Consider the following 24,049-nt stretch of genomic DNA (forward strand, 5'->3'; position numbering starts at 1 on the left):
TGGAGAAAAAAAGCCATGAAATAACCATAAATTGCTTCAGCAAATTACAGTCTAGACTTGCTGATTTGTTTTAACAACACAAGATATCAAACCCATATGCAAGTATTATTGTTAACTGCTGTTCCTAAATGCCTGTAAACGCATTGTCCTGTAGACTAAGTATCACTGCAGCCAAGTAATTACTTAGATTTTATGTGGAATTTGTAACAGGAAAGGAATATTCGCTATGTCACTTGTAGGAGTCTGGTTTTTCTCTTCCCCTGACATCTTTAGACAGTGTGGCTGGGTCATCACTATCGTTTGACAGCAATGCAGCTTGCAGAAGATGAGAAGGCAATTTGTGGTTAGGTAACACCGACACAGACAGTGAGCTGTGTACCTCCAACAGGAAAACGAAACAGGAGTCAGGCTGCATTTCATTTTTAATCCTTTTTTGTGGTTGTCCAAGTTTATTTTTATAATTCGTAGTACCCACAAGACGTACTCATTTCCTTCAGAACAACAGCTGTGGAACGATGGAGGATTACCTTTGCCGTTTCCCAGCAACTAAGCTTTGCCTCCTTCTAGAAGATGGTGAAAGTTGCCACTGACTACAGTGTTCTTTCTTCCTTTGATAGGCTGCCATGTTCAGCCAAGCACATATATATCAATTAAAGGGCAGTCACAAGTTCAAATATAGTTCCAGTGAAAATAATATACAAAATAGGAGTGAAAACAACATAAGAAAACTCTGCTTTTCATGGGCCAAATGTTTTTACAAACTATTTGCTACAAAATAGGTTGGTTCAGCTATTCAAGATTTTCAAAGCTCTGGTCAAAGTCATCCGATTGTATTGTGACAGTGGCTTCTTCAGCTGGGACCTACTGGCTATGTCACTGGCTAGTTAATTTTGGGAACTGGAACAGAGTAATTGTGATGTGGAATTTCTGTGGTAAATGAGTGGAGTTCAAAATTAAACAAAAAATGTCACATACGCACAAAAAAATCGAGTAAATCTGTTCTCTACAAGTGAAATGTTGCCAAAGGGCATTGTAAACATGGAGCAACTGCACCTGCAAACAAGGCATTACCACTCCCTGTCTGCTGCAGTGTAGATTTTGTGGTATGTGTTTGTTCCCTCATGTCCTACATACATTGCTTTCACAGAATATACAGGCAGAACAATGAGGCCAAAGTGATACTCTAACCAGACTGCTTCTTCTGCATACTGACCTTTTAAATGCTCACTGAGTAGTCCAGCATCTGACTAACTGCACTTAGCTCCTGCAGGAGTTATCCCCCCATCCCCTCAGGATAAGGCAACAATTTTTGTGAGAAATTTGTTCTGAACATAGCAACAAGGCACTTGCAATCTTCTTTATACAATCACTTTTTCAGTCTTGGCTTTATCAAACTCAGCAGATAAATAATGTATGCCCTTCCCATTTCCTATGTGAGATCATGAGTGAGGAGCTGCTTCTTGACAGATGTCCAGGGAGTATTTTCAGAAGTGTTTTTTCAGTCAAATGTAACCGTTACAGCCGTCTAGTCAGTTTAGCAGTGGCATCTCAGTTTTCAAACTTCAGCCAGGTTTCTCATAGCTGTGACTAAAGAGGTTCAGTTAGAACTTCCTAACAGAACAAAAGAGCTCTTTTTCTCCGCTTAATATTACTTCAACACATTTTTTTTTTTTCAGTTTCAGAAAACTAAAAGGCGATGCCTCTCAACTAGGGAAGGAAAAAAATGAGGACATTTTGATAGTCTAAAGAGAGGAATGTAAAATGAAAGTAAGTAAGGCACAAATCCTAAGGTCTTTGCTTATAATTGTTACAGACATTAAGGTAGAACTTCTTTTGGCATCCGTGGGACATCAGGATTTTGGGCAGAGCCTTTCCTACAGAAAAAAAAGGCATTTTTGTTATTGAATAAAGACAGAACATGAGAACAGTAAAAAGGCACTGGTAGAATATCCATGCATACTAGGTTTGACCAAGATTATAAGTTTCAGTTGTTTGCTAAGAACTGATATCATTAACTATATGTAAAAATACAAGTACTAAATCCACACAAATTACAAACCAAGAGTTACAAAGATCTCACATACCACCTCTAGTACCCTAAGCTGTAATTTCTGAGGAACTTAGACATTCCTTGATTTTTACAGTTATAAAAATACTAATTTTCTTGTTTACTAGCAGGGAGAAGTGAGACAGTAAAACACATTCTATCTGAACATTGCCCACTTTAATACAGGTTGGAACCATCTCATTTGAACTTCCTACAAATGCCTAAATATACCATTCCATCATTTTATTAGTACATAAACTGTGCTTCATGCTTCAGGATCACAGCAGAACACAGTGTGACCCAGAGGATGACCTAAGAAACTATGTGTTGGTAACATATCATGTTCTCTCTTCATAACACAATTATGAAATGCAAATTGTCTGAGAGGTAAAAAGACCACAGTGTATAGCTGTCGATGACTTAATATTAACACTTTGGGCAGTATTAACATATTACGTCTTGCTTCTGATTTACTGGAAAACTATATTGCAGTGTGTTGCAGACCCTTGCAATTTATAGAAATAAAAATTAAATGTACTGAGTAGGTTCAAGTTCAGTAAATTCAGGACCAAATAAATCCCATATGTTATCTGTGGATCTCTTCAATATACTGGTGAACATCAACTACTTCATGAGATCTTACTTACTAGTTTGTCATCAGATTGTAAAACATTTTACCTAAACTGTCAGTAAATGTAAATCTAAATAAATACTGAGTAAAATGAAAGATGGTACTGAAGTTAATGATAAATTCCCTTCATCAGTAGAGACTTTCTATCTCACTCTGTTCTTCAGAAGTAAAATATTTTTTGAGCAATAGTCTGAACTACTTGGCTGAGAAGTGGCCCAGTAGCAACACTTAATGTATGATGAGGTGCACAGTAGCTATTTTTTTTACGACAACTTTTGCACATTTTTAGTTCAGAAATAGTTTGTGGTTCATGTAGTGGAATAAGTTCTTGTTCCTTTCCACATAATGTCCCTGGGGTTTCTAGCACTGATACCTTTGAGAAGAACGTTGTGGTTGAAACTTTCAATTGCTGTACTAATGCATCTCTGGTACTCATTGTAGAACTACTGTGCAATTGAGGGGAAGACAGTAACAACTATTATTTTTAGCAGCCATCTATTTGCCAAGCAAAGTGCTGATGACTAAATAATTTGTTACACATGCACTGGTCCAGATTCTGCTTGTCTTTTGCAATCAAAGCTCTCCTTGATGTGTTTAGGAGAACTGAGAGTGCAAGTATAGCCAATTCACTCCCCTAAACATTGAAGGACATATTTTTCTACTTTTCTATCCACTGAGCATGAGCATACCCTGAAAATAATACTAGTAGTATCAGTCAAAGAGTGAAAAAACATTTAATGAAAGTGAAAAATTTTCCCTTAGATTTATAACAGGCTCGTGCAGGCAGAAAAAATATAAAAAATAAATACTCAAAAAAAAAGTGACAATCCATAATAACATCTAAAAGCAAGGATGCCACAAATCCTCTGCCACTCACAGGTCAGTGTCTGAGCTCCATTCCTTTGATCTCTGCCATATCTCTCAATTCACATTTGCTGGTAGTCTCATTCACTCTTCTTCTAAATGGTATCCTGTGATCTGTCTAGGCTAGTAAATCAAACAGTGTTCCCAGGAAATTAACTGCCTCCACTGTTAAACTGCCAGAATAGTCCCTGGGATGGCTGTGTCCAAGGCTAGGTAGCAATCTCCCAAGTAATTCAGGAAGTGCTGAAGCCAGAGGTCATTGCTGTTTGGATGCAGCCACCATGTCTGACCCCATCAGACCACAGCCTCTGAGACCTCACCCAGGGTAAATGCAGTTCTTTCACTAAGAATTCCAGCATATGACAGTCTGAATAGCATTGCCCACAGCCATGGGCTTCTTTGTATTACTAGAGAAGTACATGAAGTCTCAATAACGCACTTAATTCTCACTACAAGGGGTCTTCCACCAGAAAGGTCTCACATCCTGGCATCTGGATCTGAGTTCAGGTCCTGGGATTGATTCACTAGAAGCAACTCCACTGTAGGAGTATCATGGAGACTTTTATCTCATAACATCCAGATGGTTCCTATTATAGTAAGAGGTGATCTAGCGACGAGCTCTCACTTCTGTTTCTATGATGCCAGTTCGCCAAGAGATGTTATGAGTGTAAATGACAACACAGTATGGTTTCTTACACTAGAGAGGAGCTCTTAAAATGTTTATATTCACCATTTTTTCCCTCTTGTCACGTAAGCTGTGTTGCTCCCTCATCAGATTTTCCATCTGTGGCTTGCTTTCAGAAGCTGTAAGACAAGCAGTTGTTCTGCAAGGAAGGGCTGTTGACATCAAGCTGTGTTTGAGGCAGGTCTGGAGTGCAGTTTGAGATTATAACTTCCCTTATTCTTTGGTTCTTTTTAGAAAAGTTGTAGTTATTCAAAAGGCAGTTGATTATTTTATAGAAGTGCTTTGGTTCCCTGATGAAGTCTGGATGAATAGCTACTCACGATCATCTAGAGATATCAAAATTTAAGATCTGGAGATGACTGAAGCAGAAATTTAAAAAATGATCATATGAATTTATGTTTTGTGGCCTTCAAAGATGTTAAATTTTACAGATCCTACACCAGCATTCTACTTACTGACCTCTAAGGACACATTATTCATTTTTACATTCACTGCTGCCTTTTCAAAAAATGGAAGTTTCATGGAGTGGCAAATAAGTAATAAAAAAAGACATGCAAAGGAAATAGTTAAAAATACACAGCAGAATAAATCATCGGACTAAAGGAAAAATAATGCATTTTTAACTCATACTTCCAGCACAATCTCATTAAAATACCTCTCTGGTTGGGTATTTGCTTCATCTTCTCACAATGATATTAATGTAAGTAATTTTTTATTACTTAGGACACAAAACAAAAGTAGTGGGTGTGTGAAAATACCTGGACAGAATATGCCCTTGAATTTTCAAAGAAGGTGGATGTATGCTTTCATAGTTTTGGAAAGGCATAATATTCCCTTCAACACTGTGCTACTGGCCTTTACCAAAAGTTAGTGAGATGTGAAAAAAGACCAAAGAAGTGCTTGCAGATATATTTTAGCATAAAAAGTAGCTTGTTACAGAATTTAGGAAAAATTTCCTCATGCTTATCAGCCTGTACAGAAAATGAAATAATATATATCCTTTTGATAGTAGCTTGTGAAGAACTATATACTAAAATGCATCATATGAGTACCTCATACAATTTATTATTATTGCAACAGATTTTTAATGCTTGTTTGAAAGTTGTTAACCGCTGAGTGATAAATACTGGATCAATTCTGGCATTCAGAGAATGGGGCCTACAAACTGCAGTAAGGTCATAGATGGTACATATGTACCCATTATTTGTCCTTTCACCAAAGAAGTCAGTTTGTAAGTGAACCATAAGAGGTTCCTTAAGGGCCCTGAGGACCATGGAGAAAGCTTATGAGCATCAACCTGGGAGGCATTGGCAGGATATGCAACATGTGTGTTTGGAGCAGATAAGACACACAGAACCTTGGACAAGCTGAGATCTTTATTCCCCCCACTAATAACATTCCCAATAGGGTGCAGGTGCCTCCTGTTATTTTGAGGAATTCCATCTAGCTTCCTCAGCCAGAATGTAGAAAGCCAAATATGCACAAAGTGCATCCACCCAGTGCATACTATTACAGCCTGTAACAATTGCAGAATGGTGGTGGACAATTCACTGGGAAAGCTAGAGGCAAGAAGGCATGGTTTCCAGAGTCACTTGAATGCCAATATTATAAATACTATACATATGATGATGACCTTTACCTTTTTACAACACATGGGAAAGTGGAGGTAATTTTATTTATTATTGGGATAATATTTGGATACTGATGAACCCATTAACTGATCTGAAAATCTGGAAAGGACTCCCAAAGGCAATGCAGGTCCTAGTTCAAGAGACTAGGGAAATTAGGAAAGTCACACTGGAACTTTAGTGTACAATAATTACAAATTTTTCAGGACCACTTTATGGTCAATAGCATTTTTATAGCACCTTTTGTTATTGAAATTCTTCACATTTTTTTCTTACTTACTTTTTCTGCCTTCAGAGAAAAGCATGAGAAGGACAGAAACTGTTTTACAAAAAGCAACACCACCTGTTTTATTATATGAAATGTAACACATACACTTCTTTCTCCTCTGCATATATACACCAAATAAATATAGCCCATATGGCACTCTGAGTATGTATATGCTCACATTCCTGCCACACATAGTTATCGTTTCAAGAAGTCACCTGCTAACTTGTGCTATTCTGCAAACTGGAAGTGCTCCTACTGCTGCAATACTGCACTGTGGAAGATGCTGATCTGTAGGACAGATGTTATTCCTGATAAATTCTGATAGTGTATAAAACATTTATTTTTCTGCTGAATTAAGTATTGATTTAATTGGAACTTTTTCTGCCTCCAATTTTGAAATCATGGAACACTATTTCTAAGGCTTGTCATATTGCTTGGTGGTTTGCAATATTTCAGTAATGTCTTTCTGTTTTATTGCAAATGCATTTATAGCAATAAATTGTTCAACAAACACTGAATTTTATTAAACTGGCAAAATAAGTGATAAAGAAAGCTAAACAAGCTCACAGTCAGCTGTGCCAAAAAGAAACGTTTTCTTTTAAATACTAAAATAATGTGCAAACGAGGCTCGACAAAACTAAAATGCAGAATAATTCCAAAACTGAAGTGTGTATAAAATTAAAGTTCAAGAGCAGAATAGTCACACTCTCCAGCTGCAGTTCCACTACAGAAGGGCTTCAACATTCCATGTGTAAGGAAATCCTTCTGCCATTTTCTCCTATCCATGGGCACAGTGTATTGCTCCTTCAGTAACTTAACTGAGCCTTGTCCCTGAGCTGGAGCAAAGATCCTCCTTTTTTAAAGCTTTTTTAGGGTTAATTTTCCCCATCTGTATTCACTGATATAGAACCAGAGAACAGTAGTACCAGCACAACTGAGGATACACTGTGCTCTCAGGGATGAGACAACAGGTCTGGCTGGACAAGACAGACAACGCTTTACACCAGTCTTGCTGCCTAATCTTACATATGGTGTAAATATGGTCCCCCTAGAAGTCATGCCCTCTACAGTCTTTTCCCTTTGCTTTGTACTTTCCCTTCCCATCTTTTCTCCCGTGAATAAGTGTGTAAGAAGAGGGGACAGCCTTGGCCTTGCAGTTGCTGAGCTTCTTCAGCACCCACAGAACGACCATCAGGGTCCATCCTCTGGTCATCTGCAGCAGCACTGCCATATTCATGTTGATCAGCAGGCAACTCACCCCACAAAGCCCCATTCACACCCATTTCGGTGTGAAATAAAAATGGTTCATTCAGTGTTTTGTTTTAAATTAAGGAGATATAGTTTCTCCTAATTTCCTCTTCTCTCCTGTCTTGAGTATTACAAAGCTACAGTTTGCATTTTATGGTTTTATCATGACTACTCATATTCAAGATGGGTAATGCAGAGGTGAACACTGAAAGGCAAAGCAGCTGCAGTCATATTAGAGGGTAAGTTATGGTATTCTTTTTCAATTGAGTAATAGGAAGTCGTAGAAACATGAATTCCATCTCCTAATGCAATCACTCCTGTTTTGTCTGTTCTTAATACCCTCCAGTGACAAAGACTCCATAATTTGCCCAAGGAGTCTCTTACAACATTTAATTACCTTCATCATCTTTTTTTCCTTGGTGGATTACAATTTTCCTGAAAGTGGGACATAGTTATGGCTCATACAAAAGATCTCTTTGACTAGTCAGGGCTTCATTGCTTTCTTTTCAGTTGCTCATTTTGTTCAAAACACATATATGTTTCAAAAGTTCCTGCCTGGAAAAGCACTTCACTTCATGCCAGTGAAGAACCTTTTTCAAAGACACTCTTTTACAAATCTGGTGACTGCAAATATTATATAGGAACAAAGGGGCATGATTGTTTCCTTAACTCACCAATTAGTAAATTTATAAAAACTTGCAAATATCACTTCTCTACAATGGTGAGAGAAAGGAAGAACATCATCAGGGTGAAGAAAGAAGATGCTCAGAAGCTTTGTGTTGAGAACTTTAATAGCCCATTCCCTAAGAGAGAGATATTTGCTAAAAGCAGGGTCCTCTGTCCCATTTTCAGTGGCTGCAGCAAGCTTAAGCAAGGACAGGATATATTCCTCTATGGAGAGTTCCTCTAACTAAACACAGACATTGTCAATGAAGACATCTGCAGCTGAGTTAGTCCTCTTCATTCCCTTTACAGTTAATGGAAAGAAAGATTGCTTTCGGTTGTGATTCAGCTTATGCCCTGGACACCTTCTATAGGACGAAATGCACCTCATAAATGCATAATTTGCTCCACTGACTATAAATTGAACCTGAGATCAATAGGTTGTATATAGACATCTAGACTGCATGCATTTAAAGTGAAGTGAGAGGAACCCTTCTACTGCTGACTTTTAGCAGGAATAGTTTCCATGGAAGAGTCATTATTTGCAGGCAAAATCACAGCCTTGTTTTGATTAACTTTTTTTTTTCCTGAAGCTGCAGTCTGTTAACACTTACTCATGCAGATTGTAATGATGTATTGTATATTCTTTTTAAATCTTATGTAACAGCTCTAGTGTGTATCAATGTCAGGGTAATTAGAATCACAGTTTTGACTATTATGAGGCATTTTGAGCTTGGCTTGTGCTTCTAAAATGCTATTTCTGTCATTTGGCAGCCACATTGCCAAGGATGTGGGGAGATGTGTAAATGATTCACTAAAGTTTCTATCCCAAGTCAAAGCTAGTGACACCCCAGGAAACTCAGAATCCTCTGTTTTCATTATCCTTCCATGAGAAAACTTCCTCCCCTCTCAAATTTTTCTCCCAAGATCAAGCAAAGAGGACAGAAATTGAGACTGCCTGGTAGCTCGGAGTGCGACTGAGGCTGTGCTACAAAAAGCATCTGCCGACAAACTCCCCAGACCATCTCATGGAGCAGGGTCAGAGTGCACAGCTCTGCACTTGCTGAGGGATACCTGCTATTGCAGTGTCCGTATTCTACTACTGCTCTTCAAGTCTGTTTCTATCTCCACAAAGAAGTCCCAGGCTGAAGAAGAACTGGACAAAGCAAACAGAAGATTAGTGTGAAGAGGACTACCAAGTGTCTAAATTCAGGATTTTGTAGCAGGGTACGTAGTCAAGTCATTCTTGGCCGTCTAATGAATTTCTTTTGATTTTAGTTGAGCTGTTTCATATGTTTGTTGTGCTCGTGGCTCTGGTAAAATAAAAATACAGCTCAGGAGGCTGCTGCTAATACTAACGTGCTTTACTACTGCAGTGCTTGTGTTCCCTGTAGCTCCTCCACACATGCCTCATTCTTTGGACACAGACTCTACATTTCTAATCAGTGATTTGAGTATGAGAGCAATTGGTTGGCCTGGTAAAACAGCAACTAGCTGACAGTGTGGAAACTCATAAAAGCTGGCCAAGTAACCCTGAACAGTTTGTAAGGAAAATGAAGGGTTAAATGACAAATAACAAAATATACACTGCCACTAAGTTTCTAAGAAGTCAAGGCAAGAGAAGGCCTGGAATACCCAGAAAAATTAAAGTTTGACACCTCACAAACTTATCCAAACCACAGCGGGAGCTGGCAGTGTACGTTGGTGAGCACCATGTAAAACTGATGTCTGTGAATACCAAATAGCAAGATGGTTAAAACCAGGAATAAGGCATTTCAATTTAGATAGTTAGATTGTGCATAAATGGGGAGTAAGTCCTTTGTTTTGCTTTAGGAGTTTAGGTAAGTTACATGAGCTCCCTGTATTTTGATTTTCTCATCTCTAACACCAAACTGAGAAACATGTATACAGAAACTGGTTATTTTCCTCAGTATGAAGTGATGCCTTGCTCAAGGAACAGCATGGAAGCCACTTCTGCATCTGCTGAAGCAAGAATGGATTAGCTATCAAGCCTTCACCATCATTTTACCTTGGCAGGTAGGATAAGCAGTCTCTGTGTTCACTATGGTTTATCTTTCTTTTTAATGGTAGAAACACAAACCACTGTATCCATGAATAAAACATACTGCCCTACAAAGAGATCATTTTCTCTCCAAGTCCAGTGGTTGTCCAGACAAAGTCATCTCAGAAACACCACAAAAATAATGAGATGTAGCTGAACACAAGGAGAGAACTTGGGAAAGGGAACAAAGTTAATAAATAAGGACTGGGGGAAAGCACAGGAGAATTCTTTGTGAGACAAACACGTAGTTCAGAAATGAGAAGATTTTTAAGTGGTCAGGATGTCAGGAGGGCGTTAAAGAAACATTCCGAGAGCAGACTTCAGCCCAGGGAGAGTGCTGTAATTCCCCTAACTTCAGTACAATTTATTTCAAGTCAGTCAAAAAAGACCCCAAATGTATATGACACACTACTGCAGCTATGAGGAGATGAGTAACCGGGCTGGGAGCTGGAGAGGTGAGTGCAGGAGGGAACATCCAACCCTCCTTGAGTGCAGGCCCACAGGCACACAGCTGCCTGCCGTGACCCCACCATCCTTGAAGGAAATCCATGGAACCTGCTCAGCTGCAGACCCCCAGCCCCAAGCCCTCCCCCTGGCTCTTCCCATCCACTTCCCCTAGAACTGATGGCTTGGGAGCGCTGGCATGTCTGCTGCCCCAGGCAAGGGGCTTTCTCCAATCCCACTGCTTCTTGTCCTCTTTTCTAGTGCAAGAGAGAAGGTCTTGTCCCTGCAGCCACCTGGGCAAGACATTTATTTCTTCTGCTCTGCCCTCAGAGGGGTATTGCTGCTTGCTATGACAAGCATGAGACTGCCGAGCCCTGCAAGCCTGCTAAGTAGAGTGGAGCATCTGCCTGGGAAATGGGATGGAAATTGGATAAGAACTGTGGCATTAGATCAGCCAGTGATGTGCAGAGACTGCTCCCTCCACACCTGGCGCAGCTGTCACGGAGCGCTGGGATGGCAGGGCCTGACTCTGCTCCCGGCAGGGCTGGCCCCATTCCTGGTGTTCACTGGGAGAGGAAGGAGGCCAGCAGGAGTGGAGGCTGCTCTGGCCTGATGTCCCATCCTCACGTCCCTCCTGACCCCAGCAAAGGCTGGTCCTTACTGCAAATTTGTTCACTTTAGCTATGGGAAACAGCAGCTTCCAGCACCAAATTTAAGCCTCTGCACTATATTACAATTATTGTATTCTTACACTTCTTTAATGCCCACAGGTACAGTTAAGCCTCTGCAAAAATTATTAATTAAGCTCACAGAGAAGTGTCTTTAGGACAGCAGTGTCAAGCTTGTCAGTTAGTCAGCTAGTAAACATGAACTTTGAAGCATACACTACCTTACCATATGGACTCAGAAACTTGGATCTGTGGTGTTCGTTCATCTCACGCTCATTTTAAAATCAGTCTCAGAAGGCTCTCAGGGTACAGTTTAGAGTATCAAGCCATAAAGGAAGTGTTGTTTGACTTGCTTAAGGATTGTTAACAATGTCAATTCATCAAGTTGATTTATATTTCTTGTTTTCCCCAGCTTTCCGAAAGTGTCTCCTCTTTTCCTTTTTTCACGGCATGCTGAATGATGTGATTCTGGCATGTTCTCCAGTTGTGGTTGTCAATAGCCAGGAAGATTTATAGCCTAAGGATTGTCCTTTAGCTTAGGAGTCAGAAAGAGGGAATTAATTTTAAATTGGCTGTAAATAGTAACACTGAATTAAAAATTCAAAATCATACTGCTTTGCTATGTGTGTTCCAATATGTAATAGTTTGTGATGGTCAAAATGATATGAAAATGCCTCAAACTTTTCAAGATGACTTACAAAATTTTTACTTGGCATTTCTTATTGTGGTGATGCTGTGATAAAACTTTAAAGCATGTTAAAATGTTCTCCTCTATATATTACCTGTCATAGTAATTCCCTTAAAGTAGATGTATTAATTTATTTTCTTACCTATTTTTTTCACTTTGGTAAGTTTTAAATTTGATCCAAGAAAATATCTGAAGTTCTAACACTAACAGATGAATGCCAAGTAGGGTCAGACTCAAAGGCACCTACATTAAAGTGCAAAGTCCTTAAATTGATTAATGATTCAAATTTTTTGAATTCCCTATAATTTTCATCCACTAATTTAACTTCTGTGACTGATCTTTAGCATCACTAAACAAGACAATAGTATCTTTAAATGGTCCATACAGAAAACGAAATTTGTCCATATCTTGCACAGTGGGAAAGTGCATCTTAACAAGCAAATGAATCATTGATTCACACAGAAGATAAACTGTCACTTTATTCATTCACAACATACACAGATCCTACACATGTACATTCTTCCTTGTGCTGTGACTGTCCTGGAGTTATTTTCTCCTATGTTCTACCTACTAAAAGGATGCCACCACTGATACATTAGTAAACTAATACCACCACCACCACCCCCATTACTGGACTAAAATAGATCCTAGACCCTATTTAGTAGGTGATGAGCCCAAATGTCTCCATATGCCCCATATCTCATGCACAGGACACAGACTTCCATGTTTTGCTATACTGGTAAACTGCAAGTTAAATTACTATGCTTTTTTTCCTTGGCTGGTATCACTTTTCTGAACCATAATTCTGATGGGATTATTACTGAACTAACTCATTGGTTTCATAATAAAAGAGAAAGGTTTTTTTAATAGCACACCAAAAATATTTTTTTTTTTAATTTTCATTTGGTAATCTGTAGAACTAGCTGTGGTACCCACAAAAAGTAGGTGGTGACTTTTCTGCACTTTTAAATAATCCCCTCAAAAAACCTGTGCATTTACAACTTAATATGTGAGACTGGGATCATTGCCTTTCCACTTAGTTCCTGCAGAAGTGGCACAACAGCAGAAAATGACAGATCCAGAAAAGAGATTTCACATGACTATTCCCTTTTTAGAGCATTTTAAGCTTTATTAACAAAACACTTTAAACTTTGAATTAAATGATGAAGCTCCTTGGCATAAGAAAACAGCTTTAAAAACCACTGTTTTAGTTTCCAAGAAGAAAAAGCTTAATACCAAAAACATTTCTGTTTCCAACTATAACAGTATCTGGCATAAGGGGATATTGTAACAATAATTCCCATCTCTTGGTGAGGGTGGATGGTTTTCTACTCCACAGTAAGAGCAGAGGTATGCAGTGGAAGGGTCAGCCTTGAGCTCGGCAGAACACAGTGTATGTGATTTTAGGCAAGTCGTTCGAGACTATGTCCAAGAAAGGCAGGAGGCAACACTTACAGTGCATAACTTCAGGACCCGGTCTCGTCTTACAGTGCAGGTGGAGGGCTGCACGTCTCGGGAAGGAATCCAGAATAACTGGGGAATTGCCTAAATCTAGCTAGGAGAGAGATCAGAGTAATTTCTGAGAACAGTAACGAGAGTGAGCCCCTGTGGGGTACCGTCTCCAGTCTCTTGCCGAGACAAAGTTGTGGGCAGGTGCAGAAGTATAAAGCTAGATGTCCAGGGAACAGCAAGTTCAAACTCCTCCCAAACACTTCAAACACATGTTTCTGAAATTTCAGCTCCTTCAGCACTAGGTGACAGCTGACAGGGCTTTTAAAAGCATCAATTTTTGGATTTATATGCTTAAAAGTTCTGTCTGTCTCACATTAGGCATTATAGCTAGCTCAGCAATCCAGCAGCACTGAACTCTGCAAGTTAATTTTTCATTTTACCTCAGCTATTTCAGTGTTACCCTGTAATGTGCAGAGCAGGTGTGTGCTAAATCCTTTATGGATCTAGCCTGTAACCATTCCATAGTCACTCCTTTACCTGTAAAACAGGAATAGCCGTTCCCTACTCATATACTATGAGAATAAATACATAAATGTTTTTGGAAATGTTCAGATAATACAGACACTGGCATTTTAAAATCACCTGGAAGTACAGCTGTGCTATACAAGGCCTAAACAATTCAGTCACCTAGAAAATCAAAAACCATTTAGAGGAAAGAAAGTTTAGGCATACACAGTATTTTTACATCACCATTTGAATTCCAGTTGAGGCCTTTTAGCTGTCAAAATTGTGACATTTAATTACACTGTAGATAGTATTAAGAATTAGTAGTTTATACTAGTCAGGGGAAGGAACATAATGAATATAGAAACAGCGTTCTTGATTCTAGAGTTCATTTGTTGATGGAGCTAGGGGATTAATTTTGAGTATGGAGTCTGAAGCATTTCCCATAAGAGACCTTATCAGAGTTAAATGTCAAGGCAATTACGTTTCTGGTGATATTTTCTAAAATCCAGTGCCTTTTGCATATAGAATCACAGAAGCAATTACGTTGGAAAAGATCTCTGAGATCAAGTCCAACCTATGACTAAACACCTCCATGTCAACCTGACCATACATGAAATTAAAAATCCATCACCTTTTTTTTTTTACATCTTCAGCGGAGGCACATTTATGTGCTGAATAATAATGGCCAGTCTTCGCGAGCGAAGATTTGGGAAAGGTCATTAACCCTTCAAGCCTGCGCAGTGGATTTTTTAGGTGAGACACAGCGTGCGCTGAACTGAGCCCACCCTTTAATCCTGAGGTTCATCTGCCAGGGCCGAGCACGCTTGGACAGTGGCAGTGAGGTCCCCAGGACGTAGGTTTGTTTAGAGTGACCTTCTCTTAGATGGATTGCCTTACAAGGCTGACGAGCTCCATCTGCCCGGGGGGCCGGGAATCGAACCCGGGTCGCAGCAGTGAGAGTCCTGCACCCAACAAACCTATGTCCTGGGGACCTCACTGCCACTGTCCAAGTTTGCTTGGCCCCGGCAGATGAACCTCAGGATTAAAGGGTGGGCTCAGTTCAGCGCACGCTGTGTCTCACCTAAAAAATCCACTGCGCAGGCTCGAAGGGTCAATGACCTTTCCCAAATCTTCGCTCGCGAAGACTGGCCATTATTATGTGCTGAATACATTTATCCGATTTCAACAGTGAAATCGGGACTGAAACGGGGAGCCTCATTTACTAAGAAACTATCTTTGTGTCTGGTGGTCGGCAGAAGCCGTGATGTCGGAAGATAAACCGTGGAGAGGACACAGAGGTGGGCACGGCTGGCGGCCCACAGCCCCACTCTTGCCCCCTCAGGGCTCCTCCGACCCGTGGACACGAATTTGTTATGTGGTGTTTCACTGCCCATGGTGGGTCTGGGGCAGCTGCAGAGAAACCGACGTTTCATCCCTGACGGGTCGTGGCGCCTCCAGGAACTTCTCACGCCGGACCCAAACCACACCAGGCGCCTCCTCGCGCGCCGCGTTCCAGGTGCACAACCTGGACGTGGCCAAGTTATGTGGAATATAAACCAGGAAATTAACCTGCAGCCCTCAGCTTGGGCTCAGAGGTTTTAACCCCGGCAAGGCCCCTTGGCCTGCGGGCGGGACAGGACCGGGGATCGTGCAGGTGCCCCGTCGGTGGGGCCCCGGAGTGAACACAGACCGGCACAGCCCCGAGCCCCGGCGGGGCAGGCGCCGGCTGCCTGGTGCTCCGGCCCCGCCAGCTCCAGCCCTTCGGAGGCTCCCGTCCCATGGGACGGGGCTCCTCCCGGCCGCGACGCCGCGGGCGGGGGCTGCGGGAGCGCGGCGGGGGCAGAGGGGACTCAGGGCCGGCCCCGCTCCCGCCTCCCGCCAATGACGGCCGGGCCCGTCAGCGCGAGCGTCACGGGGCGGTGCCAAGATGGCGAAGGTGTCGGAGATGTACGACGTGACTTGGGAAGGTAACGCCGTGCAGCCGGCGCTCCCCTCCCGCGGCAGGGGCCGTGCCGGCACCGACCGGCCCCCGGGGCGCGGGGATAGGCGGCGCTCCCGGAGCCCCGCAGCGCGGCGGGCCCGGGGCGGGCCGGCAGTCCCCAGGCGGGCCCGGGGGGCTGGGGCGAGGGGCGGCGGTTCTGCCTTCCCGGGCTGTGGGCGGCCGGCCCGCCTGAGCGGCCAACAGTGCTCGGCCCCTAGGTGCCCGCAGGTCCGGCGGTGAACGCGCACCTCGCCCGGAGCGCCCCGCCGGCCTCCCCGAGCCTCCCCGCCGAGTGCCCCAGCCGGCCGCCTCCGCTCCGCGGGCTCGGACCCCTCCGTCCCCAGGGCTCGGACCCCTCCGTCCCCAGGGCTCGGACCCCTCCGTCCCCAGGGCTCGGACCCCTCCGTCCCCAGGGCTCGGACCCCCCGTCCGCAGGGCTCGGACCCCCAGTCCACAGGAGCCGGCGGCGGGCCCTCCCGCCGCCCGTTCTCCCCCTCAAGAACACAGCGCCACCAAGAGAAAATGGCCTCTTGGCTGGGTCAGCAGTTTGTGTCATAGTTCATCTCTTGGTGAACTGAAAATTAACTTGATATTTTCGTTAAATTTGATGATAAGCGTTTCAGGGGGAACTCTCAAGAAGCTCTGAAGTGACACAAAAGTTTTTTAAAATCCTGCCCCCTCGGGTCTTTGTAGCTTTCATGTCTGCTTGATCATAATGGTGATTTATTTTTCATATATCAATACTGTTTGAGGTTTGCTCGACATTCTCAGTGGTCCTTCTTTCATAACCACTACGTGTTCACATGTGAGCTCAAGACAGCACTCAAGCCCATTGCAGTCTTCTATCAGGAATAAATCAATGGTTCTCCATAATTTTGGCCATAAACAGGGAACCTTTAGCTGTATACCGTATGCTACACACATACAGTAGAGAAGATAATGCAGAGAGAAGCTGTGTGATCGTTGGTTTTCATTTATTTACTGCCAATCTGTGAAGAAATAATTGAGTAATAGAATAATTCTCTGATCATGAATCATTACTTAGTTTGGTTTTGTAGATAAGAGGAGGAATATTGAAGGGGATGTATTTTAGCAGATGCCTGTAACTTGCTCATTGAAATAGTGCCTATGCTGTCTTTCTTGCACTTTTTTTTGTAGGACTCTGAAGCAAAACAAAATGGAGTTTGACACATTAAGTTTTTAGCTCAAATTGCATTAATCTCAGAAAATATATCAGCTGCTTTTGAAGAAAATAGTACTGTAACTGGATGGATAAGGATGAAGAAGTGGACTTGCTTGCCAGTCTGGTGGTCAGTTTATAGGTAGCGTTGCTCTGGTATTTGCTTGCATCACCATGATGTCGTTGACTAATTGGGAAAAGCTTGGTTGCCTGTTCTTCTGTATCTCCTGTGAAAAGATGTGTCAAGCTCAGCTTGGATAGAGAGCAGGCAGGCTGCTCTTTGGGAGGGGAGATTGCAAGTTGTTAACACTGCTGGTGTTATTCTTAGACTTACCCAGTGCTCTAAAAAACCTTGTGTAAAAAACTTTTCCAGTTTTTATTTTGCTTAAGCAGCCATTGTTAAAAAACCCAGGGATTTAGGTGGGGTTTTTTTTCCTCCTATTGTTGTCAGGTATCAGTGATTGAAAAAAGAAATGAGATTTTTTCGCAGGATGGGTAATGTGCACTGTGGACAGATCTCTGTACATTTAGATCTAGTTTTTTTGGCTGAGAGCATTATGGAGTGTATCCTCTTATGTAGAGGCCAGGTGTAGAATGCTCAAGGTTGCTGCTTTTGGACTTGGCTACTTTATGCTGAGATTAGTGTCCTACTCTTAGAAATAACCTCCGTGTTCTATTTCCAAGAGTTCTGATTGACATTTGTGGCATTGTGTGTATAGTTTTGCATATGGGTGTGTAGAATGAGGAATTTTGGAGGACCAGCTGGTGAGTTTTATCATATCAGCTTCTCAGTTGGTATCTTCTTCTGTCTAAATGAAAGGGCTGGTGGGTAGGGGAAGATCTGTGTTAGTACAAGGGGCTGTCTTCACTTTAAAAGCACATCGGAAAATTCTGGGTTTTTTAATCTCTGTTTTAAGAGATGAAAAGTAAAGTGGAGTCCTGCAACAGGTCACGGAAAGACTCTTCTTAAAGAAGAAGGTTTTTGTCTTTTCTCTCTGTGAGCTTTAACAGATCCCTGGTGCAATGAGGCTTTTCATGGGTGGGGTGATCCCAGCACTGTTGTGACCTAGTCCCTAGCAAAGAACTTGAACACAGTTCTAGGAATTTAATGTAGCTCATTTTGAATCTTTCTAAAATGCTCAATTTCTGTGAAACCAGGTGTATGGCTGATATTTATCTAAAAAATGTCTGTTATATATACTCAGGCCTTTCTAAACAAGATGTTTTACACTTACATACTGCTCTAAGATGAATGTGTGATTCAAGGTTTGGGAAGTAGAATAACATGAGACAAATGAAATAGTTTGTACCTTGCTTTGGCTTTTACGCAGGTTCTTTGAGACAGAGGTTGGAGTTCAACCATGATTAAATCTTGTTAGGTAAATATGTTGTACGGGGGGGTTAGGAAAGATAGCTGAAAATAACTGTGTTTTCCACTGTTGGAGCTGTTGTCTTTATTTTTTCTTTCTTTACTTTGTTGCTGTGTCTCAGGCTTTAAAGTGTATTTGGAAATCTGTGGAGCAGGAAAACCTCTCAGTTCCCTTTAGGGTCTTGATGGACTTAGATGATCCAAATATGGATTCAGGATGCTATGGTATTAAAAGAGAAGCTTATATATGGTTATGTGTCATATATTTTACAGCTTATTTACTTGAGACAAAGATGACATGCTCCTTTTTTGTGGTCACTGTTGCTAATTATCCTATGGAAAATGGCATACTTCCTGCTTCCTTAATGTATTAAAGAAACTATGTGGAGTGCCAGGGAGCCAAGAACTGCAGGTCTGGCACAGGAGCATGATGTAGTAGATTAGCACATCAGATGGCAACTGATGATGTGCAGCCTCTTACCAGGAGTTTCTTGAGCTGCATAGAACTTCATAGAGTAAATATTTATCATATTGTCAGTGGTACGTTGAGGATGAATTTGTGCCATGAATGGAAATGTTAAAAGAAAGCAAACACCTGTGTAACTTCATTTTAGGAGCAGGTTTTGGAGCACACAAGTTAGTCTCTGTGCATAGAATTAAAGTGATCTGCAAACAAGCACCAGTCATGATAGTAAAGAACAATTAAAATAGCAATTGGCTTTCACAGAAAATGCATCTGACATATTGTCAGAATTGGACAGAATAAACTAAGTTTTCTTTGCCTTGCAGAGAAGCATCGTGGCATTAACATCTCAAACCCTGCTAAAATGAAGCAGTGACTTTCAGCTAGTGATGGCTGAGCTTTGTGGAGATCTTTGAGTGCTGTCACAGCAACTCTCAGTCAATAATTCTCTTCCCTGGATATCAAAACCAAAAAGAGAAAGGAATGGCATATTCTCGAAACTAGATTTCTCTTTATATAAATTGAAAACAAGTGAAAAGAGTATTTTTTTAAGATTTTTATTAGATCATTATGCCTGTTGCTTAAGTTCTCTGTATTGTTAAATTACTATTGCTGTTTTCTGTATTAAAAATTGCACTATTTAAATAGAGGCACTTTAAGAATTTTCATTACATTTTCATGTGAGATACTTTTTCCAAGGAATTCTTCTTAAAATAGCATATATGTGAGGCCATTTTCTTGCAAATGCATGTATCTGGGAACATGTTATATATGAAAAGAGAAAGTTCCTAACGAATTTAAAAACTTCCACCCTTCTATTTTTAATGTCCCTAGTCATTAGAGTCCACTTTAGATGACAAAATTGTTTCCTTCCTGTGACTTAGGAACTCAATTCATATTTTGTTTGTTTGGAAAGAGTAGGAAATCATTTTATCTTCATCATAATCTGTGTGCAATTAAGTGTTGTTGAGGTTGTTGTTCTGTTCTGTGCTGTCTTTGCTTTCTTTTAGCTATTCCTAATTTAGAGTTGTAATCAAAGGGACAGATTAGTTTGCTCTGGGTTTTGTATATGAATTTATGGGGTTGCAGCAGACAAAGGTGAGTTGCTGGGGTTTTTTGCTGTAGTTGAGGCCCCATTGACAGCTGAGTTGTCAGGGTTAGTGGCAGCATCCTCAGCGTCCCACAGAGCCGACTGTGCCTCTGCCTGCACCTGCCATGTGAGGGTGGACAGAGGTGAGCTGTGGTAGGAGATCTGGTGGCTGTAACAGAGGAACAATATACAAATGAGCTGGAAATATAATGGCCGTGGGGTCCCTGAGCGACTGTGGTAGCAGCTGTATGTCAAGGTGACATTTTGGAGTTTGCAAGGGGTGTCTCTACCAACAGTGGTAATTTCATTCATTTCATTGAGTGCTTTTAGGTGTCAAGGACTTGAAAACTATGATCCAACTCATCAAGGAAAGTATAAGTATTTATAGGAGGATTACTTCATATCTGGTTGCTCAGGCCAAATGAACTGACACCTTAAGAGACACAAAAATAAAACCCAGGTTGTGTCTCTTGGCTTGCAGTAGACTGCTTATGGGCTTTTAGGAAACAGCAAACATTGTGGCAAGTGCATCTGCTCCCTTGAACTTGTAAGGTTTTGATTAATATGTGCAAAGATTGCCAATTTAGGAAAACCCAATGTATCAGTTGCTCACCATCCGCCTATATATGTGACAGAAATCATAATTAAAACTAGACATTTCTCTACCATACATTTTTTTTCCCTAAAATCCCTGATTGCTCCTGCCCAGCCTTGTATTAGATGTCTCCAAACTTAAGTTATTGTCTGAGTCTTTGGATAGCTTTCTTAGTAAAAAATTCATTGTTTGACAACATTGTAAAAAGCCTTGTGTAAGTTTTACTGTAGTTTTTAGTGTTTTCTTTCTTCTACCTTTTACATAAAATTCAATATTTCTAAAACCAGGAAGTCTTTCAATAGATTCACATTAATGAGAACCTTTTTCTTCACTTCATTTTTCAGTCATCAGCTGACGTTCTAGTCGCTGTCCTACAGGTGTTTTTGTATTGCTGTAAATGCCGTACTTGTGTGATGAATGGTAAATGTGCATTCTGTTAATACATAATTCAGACACTATTCCATTTGGAATCACACTGGAATGAAGGGATTGATAATTTCCAAGTAAATGAGTGTGTGGAAATCAGACAGCTTATTTATTTTTAGGCATTTAAGTTGTCAGCTTTTGTGAATGTTTGTGTTCTCTCACATTCTTGCTGTCTAACGTTGAATTTCCAGGGACCATCATGTGTCTAGAACCATTTAACTTTGCCTGTGCGTATGAAATGTAACACTGTGGTGGTTTTGGTTGAATTTCAAAATACAAAATGTAGCACAATAACAGTCTTATGAGTGAACCGAGATCACTTCAGGTAGATGGAACAACATTCAGTGCTTAATTTTTAACTGTCATTTACATTAGCTGTGTTTTGAAGTGCAAGAAAAACTGACAGTGTTTAGGTCTATCGTTGTATTTGTTTTTCCAGCTGTTGTAAAGTTTTTAAAAAATATTGGCAATAGTTATCCTGGTACCTTCTTATTAGTGAAGCCACTATCTAGTAATGAAAACTATTTTCCTTACGTTTCCTCAAAATCTGTTCTTGTATATAGATCATCTACATGTATATAAATGTATGTGTATATAAAATCACAGTCTTAGCAATGTCCTGGTCCAGAGGATAAATAAAGCCTAGGCTAGGTAGTGCTCTCTAGCTGACTTCATGAATGTGCCTGCTCTCTTAGAGATCTGATGCATAGTAAATGTACTCTTGAAACAAAAATCCTAATGCTAAAATAAACTATCTTTTCTGTCTTGCCTAGATAAACAGTGATATTTTTTATACTTTTGGGCATTTCTCTGGTATGGAAAGCCTTCAATTCCATGTCTGCCCTCCTTGGATCTCCTTTCTCTATGAGTGTCTAGGTTCACTTTAGAGTGAAAGTTATAATAGTTTTTCTAATACTTCAGTTGGAAATTTATTCACCTGTAACAGAAATGCAATTTTAGTGTTGTTTGTAAATGTGTAAAACTACTTGGAAGAAATCTCTTGTAGCTTATTTTACCTAATCATGGATAAATTTTATTTATTGGATAACTAGGTATAGGGTTTTTTAGTGCATATGTTGCTTTCATGAGAGACTGCAAACTTTGAAGGTGGATCGATTATATTAGAGCATGAGCACAGTTTGTGTAATAGGGTTTCAGAGGTCTGGTACACCTATTCTCTAGTAGTTTTTTTAATATTAGTAGGAGTCACGTTTTTAGGTCTGTTGCTCTCTAAACCCATTCTTCCTATGTATATCTCCCAGAAATCACATTAAAATTCTATTACTATCTGTAAATATAATTTTTTTTCTTCCCTTTGCCCACAGATATGCGTGATAAAATGAGGAAATGGAGGGAAGAAAACTACCGAAACAGTGAACAGATAGTGGATGTTGGAGAAGAGTTAATTAATGAATATGCATCTAAACTTGGAGATGACAGTGAGTAAACAACCATTATTTTTAAAATTCCCATTGTCTTATTTGATTACCTCTTTCTGGTCTCTATTTTATTTAACAGCCTTTTTGTTGTCTTTCTGTGTGTGATATTGATAAAATATATATTACTTTCTTAGTCTGTTAGGCTGCAGTAATTCCAAAAGTTTATTTTTTTCCCAAATATGGGCTGCAGAGAAAACAGATGTAAAAATTACCTGATAGAACTGTTAGCTTGCTATATTTGTAGTTGGACTGTTATATGAAAACTTTTGTTACTTAGCCATTATTTGACTGATTTTCTGTTCTTCAGCACTGTGGCAAAAATTGAAAAGTGGCTGTTCTGCAGGTCTGATCAGAGAGCAAGTCCTAATGGGGACCTGTTTAGAAGATTGAAATTATAGTGTTGGGAAAAATAGAGAATTAGAGCTTTTTTGCCTTTCAAGATGTCAGAAGGTACTTTAGTACTAAAACCACTAAATTGATTAAATATATTTTTAATTAATTCCAGCAGTTACTTAATTTGTCCTTGTTTCAGCAGTGGTCCATGAGAGTAGAAGGGGAAAAATATACAGACAGAATTCATTAATCCTATTTATGTTGTAGGTGTTTCCTTTTATCTTAAAAAAAAGCAAAAACCAATTATCTTCATTTATTGTCTCTTTTTTGTCCAGTTTGGATAATTTATGAACAGGTGATGATTGCTGCCCTGGACTGCAGTCGAGATGATCTGGCATTGGTAAGTTTTCACACTGACTTTTCCTTCACACTGTGCGTTTTTGTCCTGGGTATCTCTTCCAGATAGTTTTTTGGACATTCTGAACTCCATAGCTTGGACTGGTGGAAAGAATATCTATCAAGAAATACACTTCTGGGAAGAAACAGCCACCACCTACCTTCTCTAATGTGTAACTTTTGTTTAGACAGATCACATCTCTTCCAATAGCCATGAAAATATTTACAGCTACTCTGGTATGGGCTAAATGTCAAGAATAATATTGAAGTTACCATATTGTACAGAGAGTGTTTGTTTATTGAAAACCTCTCAGATTATATTGGTTTTTTGGATGTTTTGAGGTAAAATGTCCACTCATACATATCATGTGTTATGTTGGCTACCATCAAGAAAGTCATTGACATGTTGGAGCAGGTCTTCAAGATGAATAAGGAGCTGGACTGCATAATGTATAAGGAAAAGCTGAGATCTGAGTTTGTTAAGTCTTGAGAAAGCCAAGAAGGGATTTTATTGCTGTCTTTGAATATGTACTAATGGGAAGGTATAAAAAAAGGTGGACACATGTTTCTGTAGATGTGAAAAAAGAGCGTGAGACAGAAGCTGAAACAAAGGAAATTCCAATTAGATATTAGGAAAAACTTAGTGAACGCTTTATGATAAAGGGCACAGAGAAGCTGTGGAATCTCTGTTGGAAATGCATAAAAATAGATTGGGATATGGCCCTGCACTCCCTTGGAAACTGGCTCTGTTTTGAGTGGGATTTGGAGCAGTGAACTGCAAAGGGCCCTTGCAATCCAAATTATTAAGTGATTGTTGATAAAAATATTATTAATGGATATTTGAGTTTTATCAATTTGTATGCAAATTTATTTGAATGAAACAAATAACAATTTAGATAAAATTAGTTTATTTTGAACTATA

The 24,049-nt window shown here is 40.3% G+C and overlaps 1 protein-coding gene across 1 annotated transcript in view; it reads left to right on the forward strand.

Annotated features, from left to right (window-relative positions):
* The first annotated feature begins 15,714 nt into the window (after nucleotides 1–15,714).
* Nucleotides 15,715–24,049, forward strand: part of EMC2 (ER membrane protein complex subunit 2) — a 36,989-nt gene continuing 28,654 nt past the window's right edge. The window contains exons 1-3 of the mRNA XM_017806431.1: nucleotides 15,715–15,822; nucleotides 22,285–22,398; nucleotides 23,067–23,131. Of these exons, the coding sequence (XP_017661920.1) occupies nucleotides 15,783–15,822; nucleotides 22,285–22,398; nucleotides 23,067–23,131 (219 nt within the window). The 5' untranslated portion in view covers nucleotides 15,715–15,782. The remainder of the gene's footprint in view (nucleotides 15,823–22,284; nucleotides 22,399–23,066; nucleotides 23,132–24,049) is intronic.

Source organism: Lepidothrix coronata, unplaced genomic scaffold (genome assembly GCF_001604755.1).
Source record: "Lepidothrix coronata isolate B3197 unplaced genomic scaffold, Lepidothrix_coronata-1.0 Scaffold15, whole genome shotgun sequence".
NCBI classification, from domain to species: Eukaryota; Metazoa; Chordata; class Aves; order Passeriformes; family Pipridae; genus Lepidothrix; species Lepidothrix coronata.